We start from the raw sequence: 21,304 nt of genomic DNA on the forward strand, positions 1-21,304 counted from the left end.
GGTAATGTGACGACGCCGACCCATCTTTGATTTCATTGAACGCTTTTTGCACATGTACCTGGCTATTAGCTGAGTAATTGTTAGTCTGTGTGGATAATGAGTTAATTGGGCTACAACCATTGTGGTGCTCTTTAAAAGGACCAGGGTGTTGGTTTTGGGAGAGTCTCTGATTGGTATGCAAGTTATTGAGTGTTGTCCATTTGTTAAAAACTTTTCCATAAATTAAAGAAAGGTGTTTTCTTCTGAAAAATATCCTGTTTTATCTTTAAAAAAAAAAGATGATGGACACTATTTTCACAGGCCCAATTCAGATATCAGGGGTGGAGAACTTTGTAGTGACTTCACGTATGAGTTTGGCCCCCATGCAGGAGTCCTCGGTTCGAGGCCACGTGGGGAGACTGCTCTCTCCCTTCGCCACGACGTACAGTATGGTGTCAGAAGTGGGATGGCTTGCTGTAAGGTCATCTGAAAAGTGTCCAATGTGTTAGCCATAATGAGGAACCCCCAGGATAGGTTGACCCCTGTCTGAGGGCCCTCAGAGATGGGTGAAGCACTAGTGTGGGGCACCCTGGATGTAGACCCTGTACACAGCGCAGATTGCCTGGCTTTCACCAATGTCTATCCAGGTTTGCCTTTCTCGCTATCTCGTATTCATTTATAAAAGAGATTTTTTTCATTTGTGCTAACTTGGCTGTCTGCTTGTTGTGTATCCTACTGTGTTCTGTAATAGTTACTAAGTGTGAATAGGAGGCAACTTTAGTTTAGGGAACACATAGGGGTTAAGTGCCAAATTCATTGTGAATTAAATGTAAACAAGGATCCAACTTTAGAATAGGGAACATATTTAGTATTACAAAGACTTAAGTGTAACTGCACCCCATAACTCCACCCTCTTCACATTTCTGAAAAAGGCTTTCAAAATGGGCGGGACGTTCTGAAATTGGGAAGGGAGAGTGCAGCCACTGCTGCAGCCAATCAACCATGGCGATTTCGTGTCAATCTGGGAATGAGTGCTGCAGACATGCTGGTTTATCACAGTTAATCATGGCAGCAGGTGTCTATCTCCGATACAAAATCATACAAAATGTTACTTTTCAATATTAACCCTGGTAATAGTGTAGTTCACCACTTATGAGTAATTTCAATCAATCAACAGCTCAAAAACTTTTTAGGGTGCACTTTATTAATGAGTTATTTGTACACTATTAGCCCTTGTGGTTTAGTGTCTAGATTCATTTGAATAGACCATCTTTGATAAGTATTAGGCCCATTATGGATGAATAAGTTCTTGTGGTATACCACCTTAAGCCCCATACTGAGCCATGTATTTAGGTCATAATTCATATGCAACAACTTATTGAATAACTATGAATAAAGGGTAATTAGGAGCTTACATAGCGGGAATTCTTAATTAAGGGTCTAGTAAGGGTAGGAGGTCTTGCAGAATAAGGTATTAATTAGTGACTTAATGACTATTAAATGCAGGGATGTGCACAGGGGGGTTGCTCAGGTTGCCCGGGCAACTGCCCATATGCCCTACTCGACTCATTGAGTGACAAATAATAATAAATAAATCATACAATGGATGCAGAATAACATTGGCCTAGATAAAAAAAAAAATCGCAATGTAAACATATGAAGAGTTTGATTCCAAAACGCTATATCCATTTTTAAAAACATTAAAAAGTCATGTTATTTATTTGTGTATTTCAGGTAGGCTAATATCAATAAAAATGCAGTTGTTTTGTTTTGATTGAGTAAAGATAAATCAACTAAACATTAACCAATACAGTTCCACTGTAAGTACTTGCAAAACATAATGTATGAAAAAATATTTATGAAAATTCATTAAAATGGTGGATATAGCGTTTTGGAACCAAACTCTTCATATAGCCCCATTCACTTCCATTCGGGTACCGAGAGTGAAAGTCAGTAGGGGGAGGGCATTCCATAGATATGTATATATGTCTATGGGGCATAGGCTACTCTGTTTACGCAGCTGCTGCACTGCATGCAAGAGAGACCTGAGCTGAGCCTGTAGCTATGACAGCCTATTGCGGCCTTAGACCAAAGAGATTGTCGCTGTTGTCTGGAGAGATGACTGCCTCCTCAATGTTGTCGGCAGCAGAGATTCTGTCTGTGGTGGTTATACTTGTTGTCTTCTCTATTATGACACCTTATCTAATCTACCATATGAAATGACAAGAATTCAGAAAATTGCTTGACATCGCATCAGATGCAGCACAGCTTCTTTTAAAATCATAGGCTCCTCATTCCAACTCATTACACATGCAATGGCTGGGGGCATGCGGTCTGATCAGATGTGCACGGTTATGCGTTTTGTGGGATGGGGGGGACGGGGGAGGTGGGAATGCTGGGAGTGGATGGCGGAGGGGAGGGCTATGTTGCGGCATTGTATTTGGATTGGGCTCGCGGTCCGAGCCTTCTTGGGGTGGTGTTTCTAGAGTGGAAGTCCAATGTTTTTAACGATTTTAATTACATTACTCCAATGTCCAATGATTTTAACGATTTTAACTACACTACATCGCCTCCCTACGCCTCCCAACCCTGTCAACAGGATGACAGGATGACACGTCCAAAGACATGAAGCATTCTGGACTTTTGCTCTGGGGGCGCTGCTTCCGGGGGGCCTGGGCGGCGGGTCGGATCAGATTGTGTGTCCTGGTCGGGCCGTTGGTGTGTGTTCGTGCGGTGTTGTGGATGGGGTGGGGCTGGCGCGGGCCCCGTTCTCTTTGCTCGCGGATGGTGGTGGGGGGTTATTTGTGGATGGGTGGCGCCGCCTGTGGGCGGACTCTGGCTGGCCATGCTCGGCCATGCTGCTTGGGCGCGTGGTTCAGGTGTGGTGTGTGGGTTCACCTGGGGGGGGGGGGCATTGGGGGGGGGGGGGGGGGTGGGGCATTGTGGGTGGGTGGATGTTGCGTGCGTGGTGGGTGGGTGGATGTTTGCATGCGTGGTGGACGATGTGCGGGATTCTCTCTTCGGGTTTAACTGGGTAACCTATTCCTACGCACCTGTCCCCAAAAAAGAGGTGTGTAAAAGCGTTTTGTAAACCCTCTATAGTATAATCATTTATTTCACCATTGATACACTTATTAATACCAACCATCATGACTTACAGTAATACTAACACACTCTATTTCTCTTCCCTTTCCCTATACCTCACCTGTGAGGTAAACCATTACCAGCCATCAACCATCTCTGTGCCTGTCCCTCATCACACCTGAAGTCACATCCCTCTGACTGCCCTACCATCGCCATTGCCTTCGCCATCCCATCCTTATGACTGCCCTACCATCGCCTGCTGTGGTTCCCTGCCCGAATCTTTGGCCCACGCATCCCAGCGACCCATCACTTTCCGAAATAACTAATGGATTACTAATGGACAATTTATTCCCTACACTGGACTATTTGAACTTTCGTTGTCATTGTAACTTTCAAACTACAAATGACTGTACTGTAACTGACCCAAGGCAGATGGGTTGGGCCCTTGAGTCGTGGATCTGTCTGAGGTTTCTTCCTATATGTATCTCCAATTCTAGGGAGTTTTTCCTTGCCCCTGTTACTCATGGGCTCTCTTTGAATGTCTAACACACATGAGACATGTGTAATGTATTGGCGCTCTATAAGCAAAATTAAATTGAAAATTCAATGAAGGTAGAACAATTATTTTTATTTAAACCCATTTGAAAGCAACATAGGCCTAAATATATTGTTAAAACATCTCAGGCATGTCAGCATTTCCTCATTAGTTACCTTTTCATAGAGTTATAAGTTATAAGTTATATCAACTGTTATAAACAGTAATAAACACAAAACATCTCCAAATGTTTTAAAGTGAAAATGGAACTTGCACACAATGGGCTAATGGGATAGGAAGCAAGATTATTAATTTGTTTATTTTAAAAGCACAGTTGAACAGATGATTGAAGAGATAGGATATAATCAAGAGACAACTATTGAAATATGGTAGCAAACTGAACACTGCAAAATGGGATGTGTCAAAATGATACATTATGAGTGAGTTCAGGGACTAGATAGATAGATAAATAGATACTTTATTGATCCCCAAGGGGAAATTCAAGAAATTCAACTACACGATTTTGTGTAATTTTGTGTTAATTTTGTGCAGCAAGAAAAACAACAAAAACAAGCAAACATTCAACCTTTTTGCATATACACATTTTGGTTATTTCAGATAGTTGAACTCTGTTTTTCACCCAGCCAGCCACACAATAGCTATGTTGAAACTGACACAAAATGTGTAGTCCCTGACACATCCCTTTTTGCTGGGGAACACATCAATGGAACAGCTGTATTTGATTTCATCCCATATAAATGTATACATGAAACTTCAAATTTGTATATTCTGTTCGAGCAGAAAGGCACGGATTTCTTCACATTTTATTTCTGCAGATTTCCTTGCGATATTTAATGCACTGTTTTCTGTCCTTAGACTGAATTTGAAGCTGCACTGCTTGTTTGTACATGTCTATTGCTTCATACACCATACGTTTGACCCTGAAAAGATGAAAACCATATCTTCTGTACAGGAGTTGCTTCTCCACATCACTGAGGTTTTCTTCTTTACCTAAAAGGCTCCTGTAGATCTGATCTGCTGCTTCAACATCGCCTACTATTGCATGCAAGTCTGCAAGAGTGATATTCTTATAAGAATGTGGAGTGATCACCTCCTTGTATAGGGGAATGGCCTTTCTGGCCAAAGATCTTTGCTCAGTTTTGTCTATTGTCGATAAGATCTTTTTTTTTTTAATTATTTTTATTATTTTGGGCTTTTTATGCCTTTAATTGGACAGGACAGTAGAGACTCACTGAAAATGTACACACAATTGACACAGTTAAAATGAAATAAATCTGTGAACTATCGTTCACACAGGCACAACAATGGGGCAAGCAAAAGCAAGACAACTAGCAGGCGATAGATAGATAGATAGATAGATAGATAGAAGAGTTTGACTTCTTTTAAGACGTCTTAATGCCCAAACATGGCATGTGTTTTTCAAGCTCAAGTTTGAACAAAATCTGAGACAGTGCAGCAAAAAGTCAAGTCAAGTCAAGTCAGTTTTATTGTCAATACTTCACATGTGTTATACATACAAAGGAATCGAAATTACGTTCCCCGCTATCCCATACGTAGACATACATCCAGACAAGACAGAACATGACACCACCAGGGCAGACAGGACAGGACAACAGTAAAGTGCAGAGACATACAATAAAGTGCAGAGAGGGGGGGGGGGGGGGGGGTCAGATCCCTAGACTCCAGCCAGTCTGAGGTTTCTGGTGGCTGGGGCTGGGGCTGAGGCTGAGGAAGTGAGAGAGTTCAGCAGTCTCACAGCCTGATAGTTGAAGCTGTTGGCGAGTCTGGCTGTGCGGGAGGGGAGGCTCCTGTACCTCCTACCAGAGGGCAGGAGATTGAACAGGTTGTGTGAGGGGTGATTTGCATCACTCACAATTGTGAGTGCCTTGCGGGTGAGGCGGGTTGTGTAGATGTGTAGATGTCCTGAAGGGAGGGGAGGGTTTCCCCTATGATTTTTCCAGCTGCATTTGCTATGCGCTGGAGTGACTTTTTGTTGTAGTCAGTGCAGCTTCCACCCCACACAGTAATGCAGCTGGTGAGAATGCTCTCAATTGTGCCCCTGTAGAATGTTATCATGATGGGTGGAGGGGCCCCTGCCCGCTTCAGTTTCCGCAAGAAGTAGAGGCGCTGCTGGGCTTTCTTCGCCAGTGCTGTGGTGTTGGTGGTCCAGGAGAGGTCCTCACTGATGTGCACCCCCAGGAATTTGGTGCTGCTCACCCTCTCTACAGCAGCACCGTCGATGGTCAGTGGGGGGTGTTGGGTCTGACCTCTCTGGAAGCTGACAACAACCTCCTTTGTCTCGCTGACATTCAGCAAGAGGTTGTTGCTTTTGCACCATGAGGTCAGGAGGTCTACCTCTCTCCTGTATTGCGTCTCATCTCCCTGGGTGATGAGCCCCACCAGAGTTGTGTCATCCGCAAACTTCACCAGGTGGTTTGAGCTGTAGGTTGGTTCACAGTCATGTGTCAGCAGTGTGAAGAGCAGAGGACTGAGCACGCAGCCTTGTGGGGCCCCTGTGCTCAGAATGATTCTGCTGGAGGTGTTGTTGCCGACACGCACTCGCTACTGGACACGCAGGAAGTCCAGTAGCCAGTTGCAGGGGGAGGTGTTGAGGCCCAGCTTGTCAAGTTTGCAGATGAGTTGTTGTGGTATTATGGTATTAAATGCTGAACCAAAGTCTATGAACAGCATTCTCACATATGAGTCTTTCTTGTCCAGGTGAGTGAGGGCTGGGTGGAGGGCAGAGCAGATTGCATCCTCTGTGGATCTTTTAGCTCTATATGCAAACTGGAAGGAAACCTTATCTGGAAACCTTATCTGATTTGACACGGAATGACTCATATACTTGTGGGACCTGTTCTGTTCGGTGTATATAAAGGCCATACACTGAACCATGGGCACATCCCACTGTAACCGAGATTTCACACCATTAACACTCCGCTTTGAAGACTGAGAGATTTCACTCCGTACAGATTCCGCTTTGAAGACTGAGAGATTTCAACAGCTGTGCGTGTAGAATCCTGAAGATGGATGCTCTACCAGAATTCCAGGTAGGACATCTCATTGTTATTACACAGCAACAGGATTAAATTAATCTTTATTACATAATGAATAAGATTAAAGGATTAAATGGAATTAAAAAAAAGAAACTCATAACAAATACTTGTCTCAACAGACTACAAGCCACGTAGGACCGAATGGGAGAGTGGTGAAAGAATACTATGTTAAAGGGCTCCACATGAGTTTAGATGATGTGAAGAAGAAACACAGGAACCAGTACACAGATAAAGATGTGGTTCAGCCCGGTGGTGAGGCAACAAACTACAGTACCCAGGTGCCACATTACCCTCGACCTGTAGAGTTCCGTGTGACTACAGTGGCTCACGTTACTGTTGAAAAAGGCCTGCACGGTATTATGGGTAACGATGGGTTTCAGATAGGGGAGAGTGGCCTCCTCTGGTGGGGGCTTGTGATTGGTGAAAAGGAGATCTCTGCTGCGGAGCAGAGGTATGTGGAGAAACTCTTCCCTGATCGGAACCCAGAAGATCAAGAGCCTTTCCTGCAGAAGTTCGCCACCTCTCCTGTGTTCAAAGATGGGTCTCGCTATGGAAACTTCAAGTTCACTTTCTCACTGGCTGATGTTCTGCTGAAGTACAGCACACAGTTCTGTGGAGGAAAGGATCCCGTCTTCAGAGTTTATAAGACTGCAGTCTACAGTCAGGAGGTCATGTACACTTTGCTGATTCATAGTCCTGATGTTCATGATTATGATGTTTACCCAGAGCTGGTTAATAATGATGAGGCTGTGTGTGCCTACAGGGATGGTGAGATCATCTGGCGTGCTCAAGCCATCTCTGAAACACACAAGTTTAAACTGGTGGAGAACAGGGAGGAGAAACTAGTGCGTGCAGAACAAAGTTTGAATGTGTTTTATGTGTGGGACCATGTGACCCTGGCCTTTCATATTCCAAAAGATGAAACTCTCTCCATCCCTCATGAGGAGCTAGTGGAGGCTCTCACCTCCTGTGATGAAAATTATCCTCCAGTGAACGGTCCTCTAATGGGTAAATCAGATGCAGAGGAGAGAGTTCAGAAATATAAGAATTTAGAGAATAGAGAGACTTCTAACATGGAGTTCTAGAATATCTTCACAGCTCCAATTTAACAGCCTGTCAATGTATTCTCTCACAACCACTGCTGAAATGTATGTTTGCAATCTCCAGTAATATCATAAATAACACTTTTAACACCAACATGTGTGTTGGGTTCAACTTTGGGTTTCAAACTGAAAATGAAATAGAAACAGTCACAGTACATTATCATTGCCTAAATTACTCTGCTCCCCTCTCCCTCCAATCCAACAGCCTTAACCTGCTTGACGCACCCCGCACCGCCTTAATACCTGTGGCAATATGTTTGCTGTTGCAGCACCCAAGCTATGGAATGCACTACCAATGGAGGTTAGGTCTGTGGGCAGTATTGACCTTTTTAAAGGGAGGTTAAAATCCCACCTTTTTAGGATGGCCTTTTTAAACCTGTGACATTAGCTTTTTAGTTCCCTTTCATTACTGCCTTTTCTTTCATTTTATTTTTTCTTCTCTTCTTTATTTATTCTCTTTTAAAGTTTGAGGGTTGACTGTTTTTAGGCTACCTCTGGGGACTCTGGTTTTGTTGTGGGTATATTATGTTTGGCTTTTTTATTCTTGTTATATGTATTTCATTATGTACTGGAAAGCACTTTGTGATTTTATCTGCGAAAAGCGCTATACAAATAAAATACTTACTTACTAAATTCTATCTCTATCTTTCTTTGTCTACCTGAGAACAGAATGTGAATTATTATGATAAACATGGCTGTTCCATTAACTGCTTAGAAAATAGTTGTGAATAACCTGGTAGGCTAATACTGAAGAAAATGCATGGTCATAACTTGAATGGATTGAATTAATAATAGATGGATCATTGTGTAATTACTTGGAAAGTAGTTGCTACCAAGGTGAGAATAATCCAGACTTTCTTTTCCAGTCTAGTTTCATCTTACTTACTTAGAAAATAGTTGTGAGTAACCTGGTAACATTGCTGAAAATACATGATGACAACTAGACTGGTTGGAATTTAAACAATCAATCTTTGTGTAATTAGTTAGAAAGAAGCTGTTAATAACATGGAAACAATTCATACCTTCTTTTCCAGTCTAGTTTCATCTCATTTACTCAGACAATAGTTCAGTTTAACCTGGTAATATTGCAGAATATATACATGGTACCCTAGGTTGGAGTTAAAAAGAAATGTCTTTGTATAATTATTTGGTAAGTGGTTGTTAGTAACATGGTTACATCTTATTTACCTGGATATCAGTTCAGTTTAATCAGGTAATATTGCATAAAATGCACGGCGGAAAATGCATGGTGACAATTGGGTGTGGACATCAATGGAAACAACCATGTATTTACCAAGTACATTTTAATCAGTAGGCCTATGTAGGCTACAATGACCCAGTAATAAGGAAGATGGACTCTGATGTCATGAGGTAAGTAGGCTACTGAATAAACGGCCGAACAACACCCGTGGGAATATCCAGCAACAACCCACTCCCACTCGTGCTATATTGCTTAAGTAACCACATAATTACATAATAGGGAACTGAATGGTTGAAATATTTAAGCAATATAGCACGAGTGGGAGTGGGTTGTTGCTGGATATTCCCACGGGTGTTGTTCGGCCGTAGCCAGCAACAACCCACGACCACGAGTGCTATTGCTTTTATGCAACAATTCTACCACTTGTTTTTTGCGCTAATTTCCCATTATAATGTAAACGTTTAGATCGCTAAAACTGTCTTGTTTGTAGAACTACTTCTCTCCGCCACAAATTTCTATTACTTGCAGGACAAACTGCCGTTACTAGTTCTAAATGGATGGTTGCTATGGCCAAAGGCCAGTCGTTAGTTCTAAAAGCAAGTTGCTATGGCCAAAAGCCAGTCGTTAGTTCTATCCAAAGATTCTAGAACAGAGCTCTGTTCTAGAATCTTTGGTTCTATCTCTCCCGTTGTCAAGCAATAAACGTTAGCTCGCATTGCGTCTGGTTAGGACATGTTTTTAGCTTTGAAACATCACTATTTTACTTAGCCTACATGCCATCCAACTAGCTAATATCCACCTCCGTCATATTCTACGTTCTGAGCGTCTGTATTTCAGCTTGGATGCAACGTTACAGTTCGTTTTACACTTCACAACTTGACATTGTATCGCGGAGTGATTTATTATTAGCTGTGAAAAGTCCGAGTGGATTATCGTGGGATATTTCAACTCATGGAACGTCTCTCGGCCAATCAGAAACAAAGAAACAGCTTCTTAGAACCCAATTGTTGTATAATTAAGCAATATAGCACGAGTGGGAGTGGGTTGTTGCTGGATATTCCCACGGGTGTTGTTCGGCCGTAGCCTCGAGGCCGGAGGCCGAGTGGCGCAGGCAACAACACCCGTGGGAATATCCAGCAACAACCCACGACCACGAGTGCTATATTGCTTTTATACAACAATTCTACCACTTGTTTTTTGCACTAATTTCCCATTATAATGTAAACGTTTAAATCGCTAAAACTGTCTTGTTTGTAGAACTACTTCTCTCCGCCACAAATTTCGATTAGGCCTACTTGCAGGACAAACTGCCGTTACTAGTTCTAAATGGATGGTTGCTATGGCCAAAGGCCAGTCGTTAGTTCTAAAAGCACGTTGCTATGGCCAAAAGCCAGTCGTTTGTTCTATCAAAGATCCTTAAATACTCCGCTTTAACCCTCTCTGGTTCTATCTCTCCCGTTGTCAAGCAATGCAGCCTAATAAACGTTAGCTCGCATTGCGTCTGGTTAGGACATGCTTAGCTTTTAAACGTCTATTTTGCTTAGCCTACATGCCATCCAACTAGCTAATATCCACCTCCGTCATATTCTACGTTCTGAGCGTCTGTATTTCAGCTTGGATGCAACGTGACAGTTCGTTTTACACTTCACAACTTGACATTGTATCGCGGAGTGATTTATTATTAGCTGTGAAAAGTCCGAGTGGATTATCGTGGGATATTTCAACTCATGGAACGTCTCTCGGCCAATCAGAAACAAAGAAACAGCTTCTTAGAACCCAATTGTTGTATAATGAATGATATTACTAAGGAACATGGCCATAATTTATTTCTTTTAATGTAGTTATTGTGTCATAATTATTCTGTAGTTACATTCTCAGAAGCAACTAGAAATGCAATTCCAAGGAATTACCAGTGCATGAAAATGCAAAAAAAGGTATATATGGTTACTAAGGTGTAGCTAGGGTAAACATGGTGGTTGCATCGGTTACAGAGAGTTGATAGTGTGAAGGTAGACAGTTTAAAGCTGAAACATTCCAGTTCTAACTTAACTAATGATTTCTATTCATGTTAAAATGTTGATTAGCTAACTTAGCTAATGATTTCTAGCAGTTGTGCTAAAAATGCTAATTATGTTAGCAATGCTAACTTTATTAACAATGCTAACCAGGTTGATTAGCTAACTTAACCGATGATTTCTAACAGTAATGCTAAAAATGCTAACTATGCTAACAATGCTAGATTTGCTAACAATGCTAACCAGGTTGATTAGCTAACTTAGTTGATGATTTTTTGCAGTTATGCTAAAAATGCTAGCTATGCTAACAAAGCTAACCATGCTAACTAGATAACTTGCTAGTGAGGACTTTTATTTTGAAACATTTGTTGCTAGGGTATCCATGGTGGCCACTATCAGGAAACAAGAAGTTTCTGCAGTATAATCATGTTGGTTGCTATGGAAACGGTCATAAGCGCTTAATTTTAATGGTTGCTATGTTGGTTGCTAGGTACATGGAGGTTTCATGTTGTTGACTGGAGGCATAGTTGATGATAACTGACAGTTGGAATGGTTGAACAGTTAAATAGTTGAGTAGTTTCAATGGTCAAATGATTTAATAGTGTATTATTGCAGTGAGGACTTTTATTTTGAAACAGTTGTGGACAGAGGAAACAGTTAACAGGATCTGTAGTCTTAATGAGATTGTATGCTTAAAGCCTGAGACAGAAGGTGCCTCTCATATAGCGTTTACGCGTCCTCTCTCGCTCCTCACTGATCTACATAAAGAATGATGGAGCGGCAACAATGGGATAGTCTAGCCCTTCTTCTATCTTTCTTTATGTAGATCATTGAGGATCGAGGAGCCAGGGAGGACATATAAACGCTGCTTGAGAGGGACCCACAGTAAATACTTTAAAAGTTGTATGTAGATAGTCTAATTATTGTTGATAGACAGAATGTTTAATGGATGTTGATAGGCAGATTGTTTAATAGATATTGATTGACAGTTTAATGGTGGATGAGTGAATGGTCTGAAGAAGATGAATGGATAGAAGGTTGGATGGAATGTGCCTTATATTCTTGTTAAGAGAGACACTGATACAGCTCTCTGAGAGTAGTTGACACAGGTGTAATCAATTTAACTGGCTAGTCTTAAGAGAGCCAGAGTGTACTCTTAAAGCCTGAGACAGAGTAAATAATTAAAAAGTTGAATGTAGATAGTCTAATTAATGTTGATAGACAGAGAGTTTAATGGATGTTGATAGACAGATTGTTTAATAGATGTTGATAGACAGTTTAATGGGTGGATGAGTGAATGGTCTGAAGAAGATGAATGGATAGAATGTTGGATGGAATGTGCCTTATATTCTTGTAGAATGGAGAGACACAGCTCTCTACTGAGAGTAGTGGATACAGATACAGGTGTAATCAATTTAACTGGCTAGTCTTAAGAGAGCCAGCCTGAGACAGAGTAGATTGTTTAAAAGTTGAATGTAGAACGTCTAATTGATGTTGATAGGCAGACTGTTTAGAATGGGTGGATGAGTGAATGGTTTGAAGAAGATGAATGGATATAAAGTTGGATGGAATTAGGAGGACTTATTTTGATACTGTTGTGCACAGAGGATACAGGGGAACAGAATATGTAGTCTTCAGAGAGATTGCCTGAGAGAAACTGACAGTTGGTGCCCAGGTGGCTGACCAGCTGGAGTAAGATTCTAATTGCTGCCGTGATGTCATAATGAGCAATGTTAAGTCTATGGGGGAAATTGTAATAGTTTTTGACTAATAGTTTAAAAAGTATAAAAGTTACAAAGTTGAAAAATACAAAGCCCACATCGCGTAAGTAAGACCTACGCGTCAAAATTTGAATGGAGTTTCTACGTTAAGCGGTTGAAGCTGAATTGCGTGCGTTAGAAGAAGAATAACTAGAAACGCAATTCCAAGGAATTACCAGTGCATGAAAATGCAAAAAAAAAATGTATAGATAGATTATGTAGATATGGTTACTAAGGTGTAGCTAGGGTAAACATGGTGGTTGCATAGTTTAAAGAGAGTTGATAGTGTTAAGGTAGACATTTAAAAGCTTAGACATTCCTGTTCTAACTTAACTAATGATTTCTCACAGGTATTCTAAAATGTTAACTATGCTAACAATGATAAACCAGGTTGATTGGTTTACTTGGCTAATGATTTCTAACAGTTATTGTAAAAATGCTAGCTATGTTAACAATGCTAACCAGGTTGATAAACTAACTTAGCTGATGATTTCTAGCAGTAATGCTAAAAATGCTAACTATGCTAACAATGCCAACCAAGTTGATTAACTAACTTAGCTAATCATTTTTAGCAGTTATGCTAAAAATACTAACTATGCTAACAATGTTAACTATGGTAACAATGCTAACCAGGTTGATTAGCTAACTTAGCTAATCATTTTTAGCAGTAATGCTAAAAATGCTAACTATGCTAACAATGCTAACTAGGTTGATTAGCTAACTTAGCTAATCATTTCTAGCAGCTATGCTAAAAATGCTAACTATGCTAACTAGCTAACTTGCTAGTGAGACTTTTATTTTGAAACATTTGTTGCTAGGGTATCCATGGTGGCCACTATCAGGAAACAAGAAGTTACTGCAGTATAATCATGTTGGTTGCTATGGAAACGGTCATAAACACTTAATTTTAATGGTTGCTATGTTGGTTGCTAGGTACATGGAGGTTTCATGTAGTTGACTGGAGGCATAGTGGATGATAACTGACAGTTGGAATGGTTGAACAGTTCAATAGTTGAGTAGTTTCAATGGTTGAATGATTTAATGGTGTATTATTGCACTGAGGACTTTTATTTTGAAACAGTTGTGGACAGAGGAAACAGTGAACAGGATATGTAGTCTTCTGAGAGACTGTATGCTTAAAGCCAGAGAAACTGACAGTTGGTGCCCAGGTGGCCGGCCACCTGGCGTAAGATTCTAATTGCTGCCATGATGTCATAATGAGCAATGTTAAGTCTATGGGGGAAATTGTAATAGTTTTTAACTAATAGTTTAAAAAGTATAAAAGTTACAAAGTTGAAAAGTCATAGCACACATGTCCTAAGTAAGACCTACGTAACGCAGTTTGAATGAAGTTTCTACGTTAAACGGTTCTAGCTGATTTGCGTGCGTTAGAAGAATAATAAGAAGAAGCCTAGGAAGAACAGTATAGTGCATTTTCATGCACTATAATAAGAAGAAGACCGAGGAAGAACAGTACAGTGCATTTTCATGCACTGTAATTAAACATTAATTCAGAATAGTTTCTTTGTAATAGTCAAGAAATGTCTATGTAATTGTTTTAATATTTACTCTAGTTACCCTCATTTTACCTAGTTACCACATAATTACACAATATTACCATGTTGTTACCTGGTAAATACCTAGTAATTAGGGGACTGTAAAAGGAAGTGCTAATTCCATTCAAAAAGTGAAACTTGTATAATGTAGACATTCATTCCACACAGACTGATATATTTCAAGTGTTTAGCTTTTGATTTTGATGATTATAACCGACAACTAATGAAAACCCCAAATTCAGTATCTCAGAAAACTAGAATATTGTGAAAATGTTCAATATTGAAGACACCTGGTGCCACACTCGAATCAGCCAATTAACTCAAAACAATAAATGGTCTAATTCTAATTTTCTGAGATACTGAATTTGGGATTTTCATTAATTGGCAGTAATAATCATCCAAATGAAAATAAATGAACATTTGAAATATATCCGGTCCGTGTATGCTTCGTTCATTTGATATTCAATTGAGAATCAAAAATAAAAAAATAAAAAAATGACTTGTCATTTCATTATGTGTTTATGAATGTGATACGAAGAAGCAATTAACGCTTTGTTTGTCAGACTTTCGATTTCGTGGTCAGATCAAAAGTAGAACATTTGAAAAAATGACTTAGGGACTAAATTGATTTTGATATTTATTTTTTTCCGATTGCTGTGACCCCGGAAATTATTTATTGACTTCCAATTGCCAGCTGCGACTTCTGTCAGACCAGTCCGAATATAACTTTACCATAGGCTATACACAATTTAACCTAAAGACTATGGTTAGCCTGGGCTATAGGCTATTTAAACGTCCCCTCAGCTGACAATCTAGGTTTTTCTAATTTGAATTGTTTGCTCTGCTTGTGATTGAAGTTGTGGTCCACTTTTTGCTAAAATAGCCCATATTTCACATGTCTTTCGTCCGAGTGGTTGTAGTGTAGTGATGACACCGAAAACTCCTGCAGCTGTTGTGAGCAACGCGAGCATGCGCAAAGAAACCAGTAGTTGGGGAAAAGCAGACATATCAAACATAACACTGGGGCAATGCTAGCTACAGCGGACTTAAACTGCCACCTCGTGGCGATAAGTTGTAATACAATTCAATGTGCGTGAATTAAGTGGCCACTTCTAGGGAATTCCAATGTGCAAAAGAACCGCACTCACTAGTTCGTTATCTTTTTATTTTTTTAATGTAGCACCATGCCTAAAAAACAAACGCGTTTCGGCGTCAAGCCGTCAGTGTGTCAACCCACTGATGCAATAACATGACCTGATAGCCTAAGCTACTACAGACTAATCATTAGGCTACTTCTACAATCATGGAGCAACGATTTGGGCGAATGCAATGTTCAAGAAAACAGGCATGAGAAGGGAGATGATTTTCTGACGATTCAACAATGACACTGAGTTGCGCAAAGTCGCGCAGATTCTGGTTTGCCAGACAATATTTTCTGTCGCTAAAATTGCCAAAAGTCGCTAAAGCTAGGAACAAATAAGTCACTAAATTGGCACCACTGAGCACTGAAAGACCAAGAAAGTGACGTTGAATTGACTTCCAGGTCACAGCAATCGGAAAAAAATAAATATCAAAATCAGTTAGCCCTGAGTCCGTTTTTTAAATGTTCGACTTTTCATCTGACCACGAAATCAAAAGTCTGAAAAACAAAGCGTTATTTTCTTCTTCGTATCACATTCATAAACAAATAATGAAATAACAAGTCATTTTTTTTATTTTTTGATTTTTGGTTCTTAATTGAATATCAAATGAACAAAGCATACACGGACCATATCCATCTGTCTGTGTGTAATGAATGAATATAATACAAGTTTCACTTTTTGAATGGATTTACTGACATAAATCAACTTTTTCATGATATTCTAATTATATTGATAAAAACGTATCAATACCCATCCCTATGGCCACATCACTATCTCGCTCCGTCCAGCATCTATCGTCTTGTGTCATGTTGTTATTTTGGAAATTTGTTTGTTCATGTCTTGTTGTCACGGGTACACTGGTGACTACGCCGCTCCATACGGCATGGTCTCTGTCTTGTGTGTGAAGCGCTTTGGGTTGCAATCTGCACTCTACAAATAAAAATGACTTACTGACTATCTGTGTCTGTCAGTTCAACCACATTATGTGTATCTGTGTTTGGATAGGAAACAGAACGTGTGCATTATACCAGGTGTGCTAATCTTTATGCTAATCAGGTAAATATTGTATTCTGTTCCCAAATAGCAGTGGAGATGTGATTGCTGTTGCACTCTTGTAAGGGTACACTTACCTAACAAGGGTTAAAGAGAAACTATGCAGGATTGGCGATTTCATCTCCAGTTTCAGTTTCGCTTTTCGTTTCCGCTCGTTTTATGCTTGCATATTTCTCTTCAGAGCTTCCCTTACAGCTTTAGCGTGTATATTTATACATATATAGGCTATATATATATTTATAAATTGCAAGCGTGGTTCTTGTTGTTCCTTACGCGTCTCAGACTTCCAGATGTAAACAAGGAGCGATCGCCTGCTGCAGAAACTGCAAGGTTGCAATAGCGGATAGGGACACTGGGGGCGGGAGTAAATATTACTGTTTTCGAAGAAACTGGTCAGTCAAGCAAAACGACGATTTCTAAGCGATTTTATGACTATGAAAAAGTTGCATAGGGTCTCTTTAAAGAAAAAAAGAACAGTTTGGGTTCAATTTTGGGCTTCAAACTGAAAATGAAAAAAAAAATGAAATGAGAACAATCACTTTTCTGTTTTTCTTTGTCTGCCTGAGAACAGAATGTTCAACACTAGTAGATAGTTAATGAACAACCTAAATGAGTGATCATTGTATGGGTTTATAGTAAACTGGATGAACCCAGCCTGATCTGCCAGCAATTGGATTTCGCCCTGCAGCTCAGGCTGGAAACCTGCACAGTTATCTCTCCTGCTTTCTGTCTACATTTGCTGGAACCAATCAAAAACTGGCTCATCCATCAGGCGCACCCGGATTGTTGGTCTGATTGGTTGAAAGACTTTCCAAATGCGTACAAGACAGTTCTGGCCTATAGGACACAAAATCGTTGATGACAGGGCCATGCCAGAGAATGTCTAATAAGGGGAGAAGGACCACTAGCGAAATACTTCCGCATGGTACTGCAACTAGAGGGCGATCGCGAGCAAGTGATGAATGAATGGGTGGCAATGGAGCTGAACCCCCCCAGTACCACATTTGTCTTTATATAATTTTTTCTCCTGAAATTGCATTAATGCATGCGATGCAGGATAACTTGACTTGACAATTAGCTGACCAATGCAATTTTCTATATGTGTTGTTATTCCTAAAAACCCTTTCAAAGTTTTCATGTCACGTGACACAAGCGAACCACTTTACGGCCATAGACCTAAAAGAAGGTTCAGCTTCACGACGGTCGTAATCGGTCGCGATTGTCGCGAGCATCGATGAGCTAAATGCTAGCATGTTACAGGTAAAACGGCCCATCCTATGAAAAGCAGAAAGGACATGAGTGACTTTTTATTTAATTTCCAGTGGAAAACCCATAATCAGGTAGCTACTACGACAAAGTACATTAAGAAATGAAGTTGTCAACTGTGAAAAAAACGAGTTCTAGCCGCTTAGCCCCATAGACCACAATTCATTTATCACTTGCTCGGCAACGCCCCTAGCGGAATTTCAACAGATTGCAGGAACAATCCGGTACAATGGAGTTAATAGGAAGTGGACCGGCTCTCCCTAAAGGGGCTCTGGCCATGCTCATTCTCCTGAGAGTTCAGGAGACTGACAATTACAGAGTCATCTGCAAATTTCGGAATGTGCCTGCTGTCATACTGGCTACAGCAGTCATTAGTGTACACTACAGTATGTATAACAGGGGGGAGAGGACACACCCCTGAGGTGAGCCTGTGGATGATGTTAGGCTGCTGGACAGCACTTTGTTTACCCTCACTCGCAAATGACAAGAACTGATTATCCTTGTGTGCATTACTGGGACAGGCCACCACACAAATTGCTTGACATCGCATCAGGTGCAGCACAGCTTCTTTTAAAGGCATACTGTAGGTGCCTCATTCAGACGCATTACACATGCAATGAAGGTAGAGCAATTTTGATTTAAACCCATTTGAAACATAAACATATCATTAAAACATCTCAGGCATGTCAGTATTTCCTCATTAGTTACCTTTTCAATAGAGTTCACAAACTGTTATAAACAGTAATAAACACAAAACATCTGCATATGTTTTAAAGTGAAAATGGAACTTGCACACAATGCCCTAATGGGATAGGAAGCAAGATTATTCATTTGCTTATTTTAAAAGTTGAACACAGTTGAACACAGTTGAACAGGTGATTTAAGAGATAGGATATAATCTGAAGAGACAACTATTGAAATACACAATAGCTATGTTGAAATTGACACAACATGTGTAGTCCCTGACACATCCCTTTTTGCTGGGGAACACATCAAAGGAACAGCTGTATTTGATTTCATCCCATATAAATGTATACATGAAACTTCAAATTTGTATATTCTGTTCGAGCAGAAAGGCATGGATTTCTTCACATCTGCGATTTTCATTTTTTCTGCAGATTTTCTTGAGGTATGTAATGCAGTTTTCTATCATTAGACTGAATTTGAATCTGCACTGCTTGTTTGTACATGTGTATTGCTTCATACACCATACGTTTGACCCTGAAAAGATGAAAACCATATCTTCTGTACAGGAGTTGCTTCTCCACACCACTGAGGTTTTCTTCTTTACCTAAAAGGCTCCTGTAGATCTGATCTGCTGCTTCAACATCGCCTACTATTGCGTGCAAGTCTGCAAGAATGATATTCTTATAAGAATGTGGAGTGATCACCTCCTTGTAAAGGGGAATGGCCTTTTTGGCCAAAGATCTTTGCTCAGTTTTGTCTATTGTCAATAAGATCTTTGACTTCAAGCTGAAAGCAAGATTGTTTTTTGCTCGGATTGAATTTGGAAATAATTCCAACATTCTATCTGCAACCTCTATGGCTCTGACATGTTCTTTGAAGTGATACAGAAATAGAATCAGGACATTGTTTTGACCATCAAGACACTTAGAGACAATGGATTCCTCTGCCAGATTTTTTGCCTCTTCCCATGCACTCTCTTTTTCTATACTGTTGTTGTGAAGTGAATTAATCATATACAATGCTGCCACACATATGTCATTTTTATCATTTTGTTTAGCAACCCTGAGCTTTTTTATGATTTCCATTCTAAAATCTGGGGTGACTTCTGACTTTGTGTAACACTTTTCCATGGCAAGAGCAAGGCCTTTGTGAAAGACTCTTTTCTGGGGATTACCAATCAAGGCGATTTCAAAGCACTCTATTGCTGCTTTTTTGTGGCTCCTCTCAAACTTCAACAGACTCCACCCTTTCTGCCCGCTTAACTCTGGGTGAATCTGGCAACCAGGTGGGGCAGGAAAAGCTTCCTGAAGTCGAGTCACTTCTTTCAGGTAAGCTTGGCTCTCTTCTAGCTCACCCCTCAAGTAGTGCACCCAGGCGAGGTTTGCCTGGTTGACCAGCAGGAGGCAGTGTCTCTCTGCATCCCTCTTCTGCTCTTTGATCATCTTCTCTGCTTCCCTCAGGCAGGTCAAGGCCTCAGCACTGGAGCCCAGAGAATGAAGGACGTACCCAAGGAGGTTCTTCAACTGGCACATCCAGGTGCATCCAGTGTGAAGGCGATCCTGGAGATCTTGGTGGACGTTTTCAAGTCTAGATCGGCTACAGTCCAACTGCCAGTTGAAATGGCACTCCATGTTTTTCATCAGGTCACTGAGGGAGAGAAAGAAGTGTCTCTACATGATGCAGGCCAACTAGACCTTATTGTGTCAGACACTGTCTACCTCATAATAAAATCAATACAACACTGAATACTGAGGTGTCTTGGTAACGGCCATAGTTGGCTCAGGAATATCGTGCAATTTTGTGTCAAAAGTAATTGATCTCAATTTTAAAGGCCAGATATGTTAATGAACTGTGGCATATAGTGTAAAAGTTATGCATGAATTATAATCTTTTGCATTAAGAGTTAAAGTTAAGTCCTGTGACAAAGCATTACTCAACAAAAATCATAAAACTTACGCCATGTTGAGAAAGGTATGAGAGTTTTTGGTCTGTGGTGGTATCCAGTCTCTTCCGAACTGTACCAGCTGTATAGAATTTGGGACCTTTATAGTGTTGGATGTTTTTGTTTTTGTAAGGGCCACACCCATAAAGGAAGACCAAAACTTGTGTCATGGTGACGAAGGAAGGAGAGAAGAAGAGAGTTTATCTTCATAGTTGCTTTACCTAATCTCTCTTTCAGAGTCTTTCAGACTCTAACTTAGTTAAATGTCTTAACAAACAGTAAAGAGTATGCCTATACCTATATAGTGCAGTAGTTTGGTGTTCAAACAAATAGGCTGATGTTCCAAGATGTGTTGAAGTGTTTACAAGAAACTGTAAGTGAACAACATAAAATGAAAGCAAAAGAAGCATTGGATGGAAATGTAAACTTAACATTCTTTCAGCAATGGGCACAATCACCAACAAAAACCTTTAGAGGATTCTATTAGGTAGAGGTTTCTAAAAATATGATGCTTGGCCTTTGAAAGTCCAACCCACTTGCAAACCTCACACAGTGTATAACTTTGTCATTACCTGTCACACTACACGTGCAAGGTTGGTTGAGGTCATGCATCCAATGCATATTATGCAACCAGACTTTTGTCTGAAATAGTTTTCATTTACGGGAAACCTGCAGTGCTGATGATATACAGTCTTCAGTTGGATGGAAATGTAAACTTAACATTCTTGGTACAATCGGAGACAGATAATCAGTAAATGATACCTTGATGTGATTGAACAGGATGACCGAAGAATTCAAGTGCACCCCAAATCCCGCGAACAATTTCTTTGATTCATCATAATCTATCATAAGGATCACTCATAGTGCTGACATTCCAAAATGTGTTGAAGTGTTTACAAGAAAC

General features: G+C 40.4%; 2 protein-coding genes across 2 annotated transcripts; one reads left to right on the top strand and one right to left on the bottom strand.

Annotated features, from left to right (window-relative positions):
* The first annotated feature begins 6,538 nt into the window (after positions 1–6,538).
* On the top strand, positions 6,539–7,872 carry LOC134064062 (uncharacterized). Its single transcript, XM_062519859.1, has 2 exons — positions 6,539–6,669; positions 6,795–7,872. Exons 1-2 carry the CDS (start codon positions 6,646–6,648, stop codon positions 7,758–7,760), a joined length of 990 nt encoding a protein of 329 aa, XP_062375843.1. The 5' UTR covers positions 6,539–6,645; the 3' UTR covers positions 7,761–7,872.
* A 10,180-nt stretch (positions 7,873–18,052) lies between these two features.
* Positions 18,053–20,461, bottom strand: LOC134064410 (interferon-induced protein with tetratricopeptide repeats 1-like). The gene is made up of 4 exons (XM_062520327.1): positions 20,415–20,461; positions 19,633–20,105; positions 18,985–19,215; positions 18,053–18,060 (listed from the first exon to the last, which is right to left on the bottom strand). Exons 1-4 carry the CDS (start codon positions 20,417–20,419, stop codon positions 18,053–18,055), a joined length of 717 nt encoding a protein of 238 aa, XP_062376311.1. The 5' UTR covers positions 20,420–20,461.
* Positions 20,462–21,304: the final 843 nt, after the last annotated feature.

The sequence above is a fragment of the Sardina pilchardus genome, chromosome 18, assembly GCF_963854185.1.
Source record: "Sardina pilchardus chromosome 18, fSarPil1.1, whole genome shotgun sequence".
In the NCBI taxonomy this organism is placed as follows: Eukaryota; Metazoa; Chordata; class Actinopteri; order Clupeiformes; family Clupeidae; genus Sardina; species Sardina pilchardus.

Bases quoted from the DNA above. Each gene is read 5' to 3' on its own strand.
- LOC134064062 (XM_062519859.1), top strand. From the start codon at position 6,646: ATGGATGCTCTACCAGAATTCCAG. The intron at 6,670-6,794 runs GTAGGACATCTC...TTGTCTCAACAG, and splicing joins ATGCTCTACCAGAATTCCAG to ACTACAAGCCACGTAGGACC.
- LOC134064410 (XM_062520327.1), bottom strand. The intron at 19,216-19,632 runs GTAATCCCCAGA...TATTGACAATAG, and splicing joins CTTTGAAATCGCCTTGATTG to ACAAAACTGAGCAAAGATCT.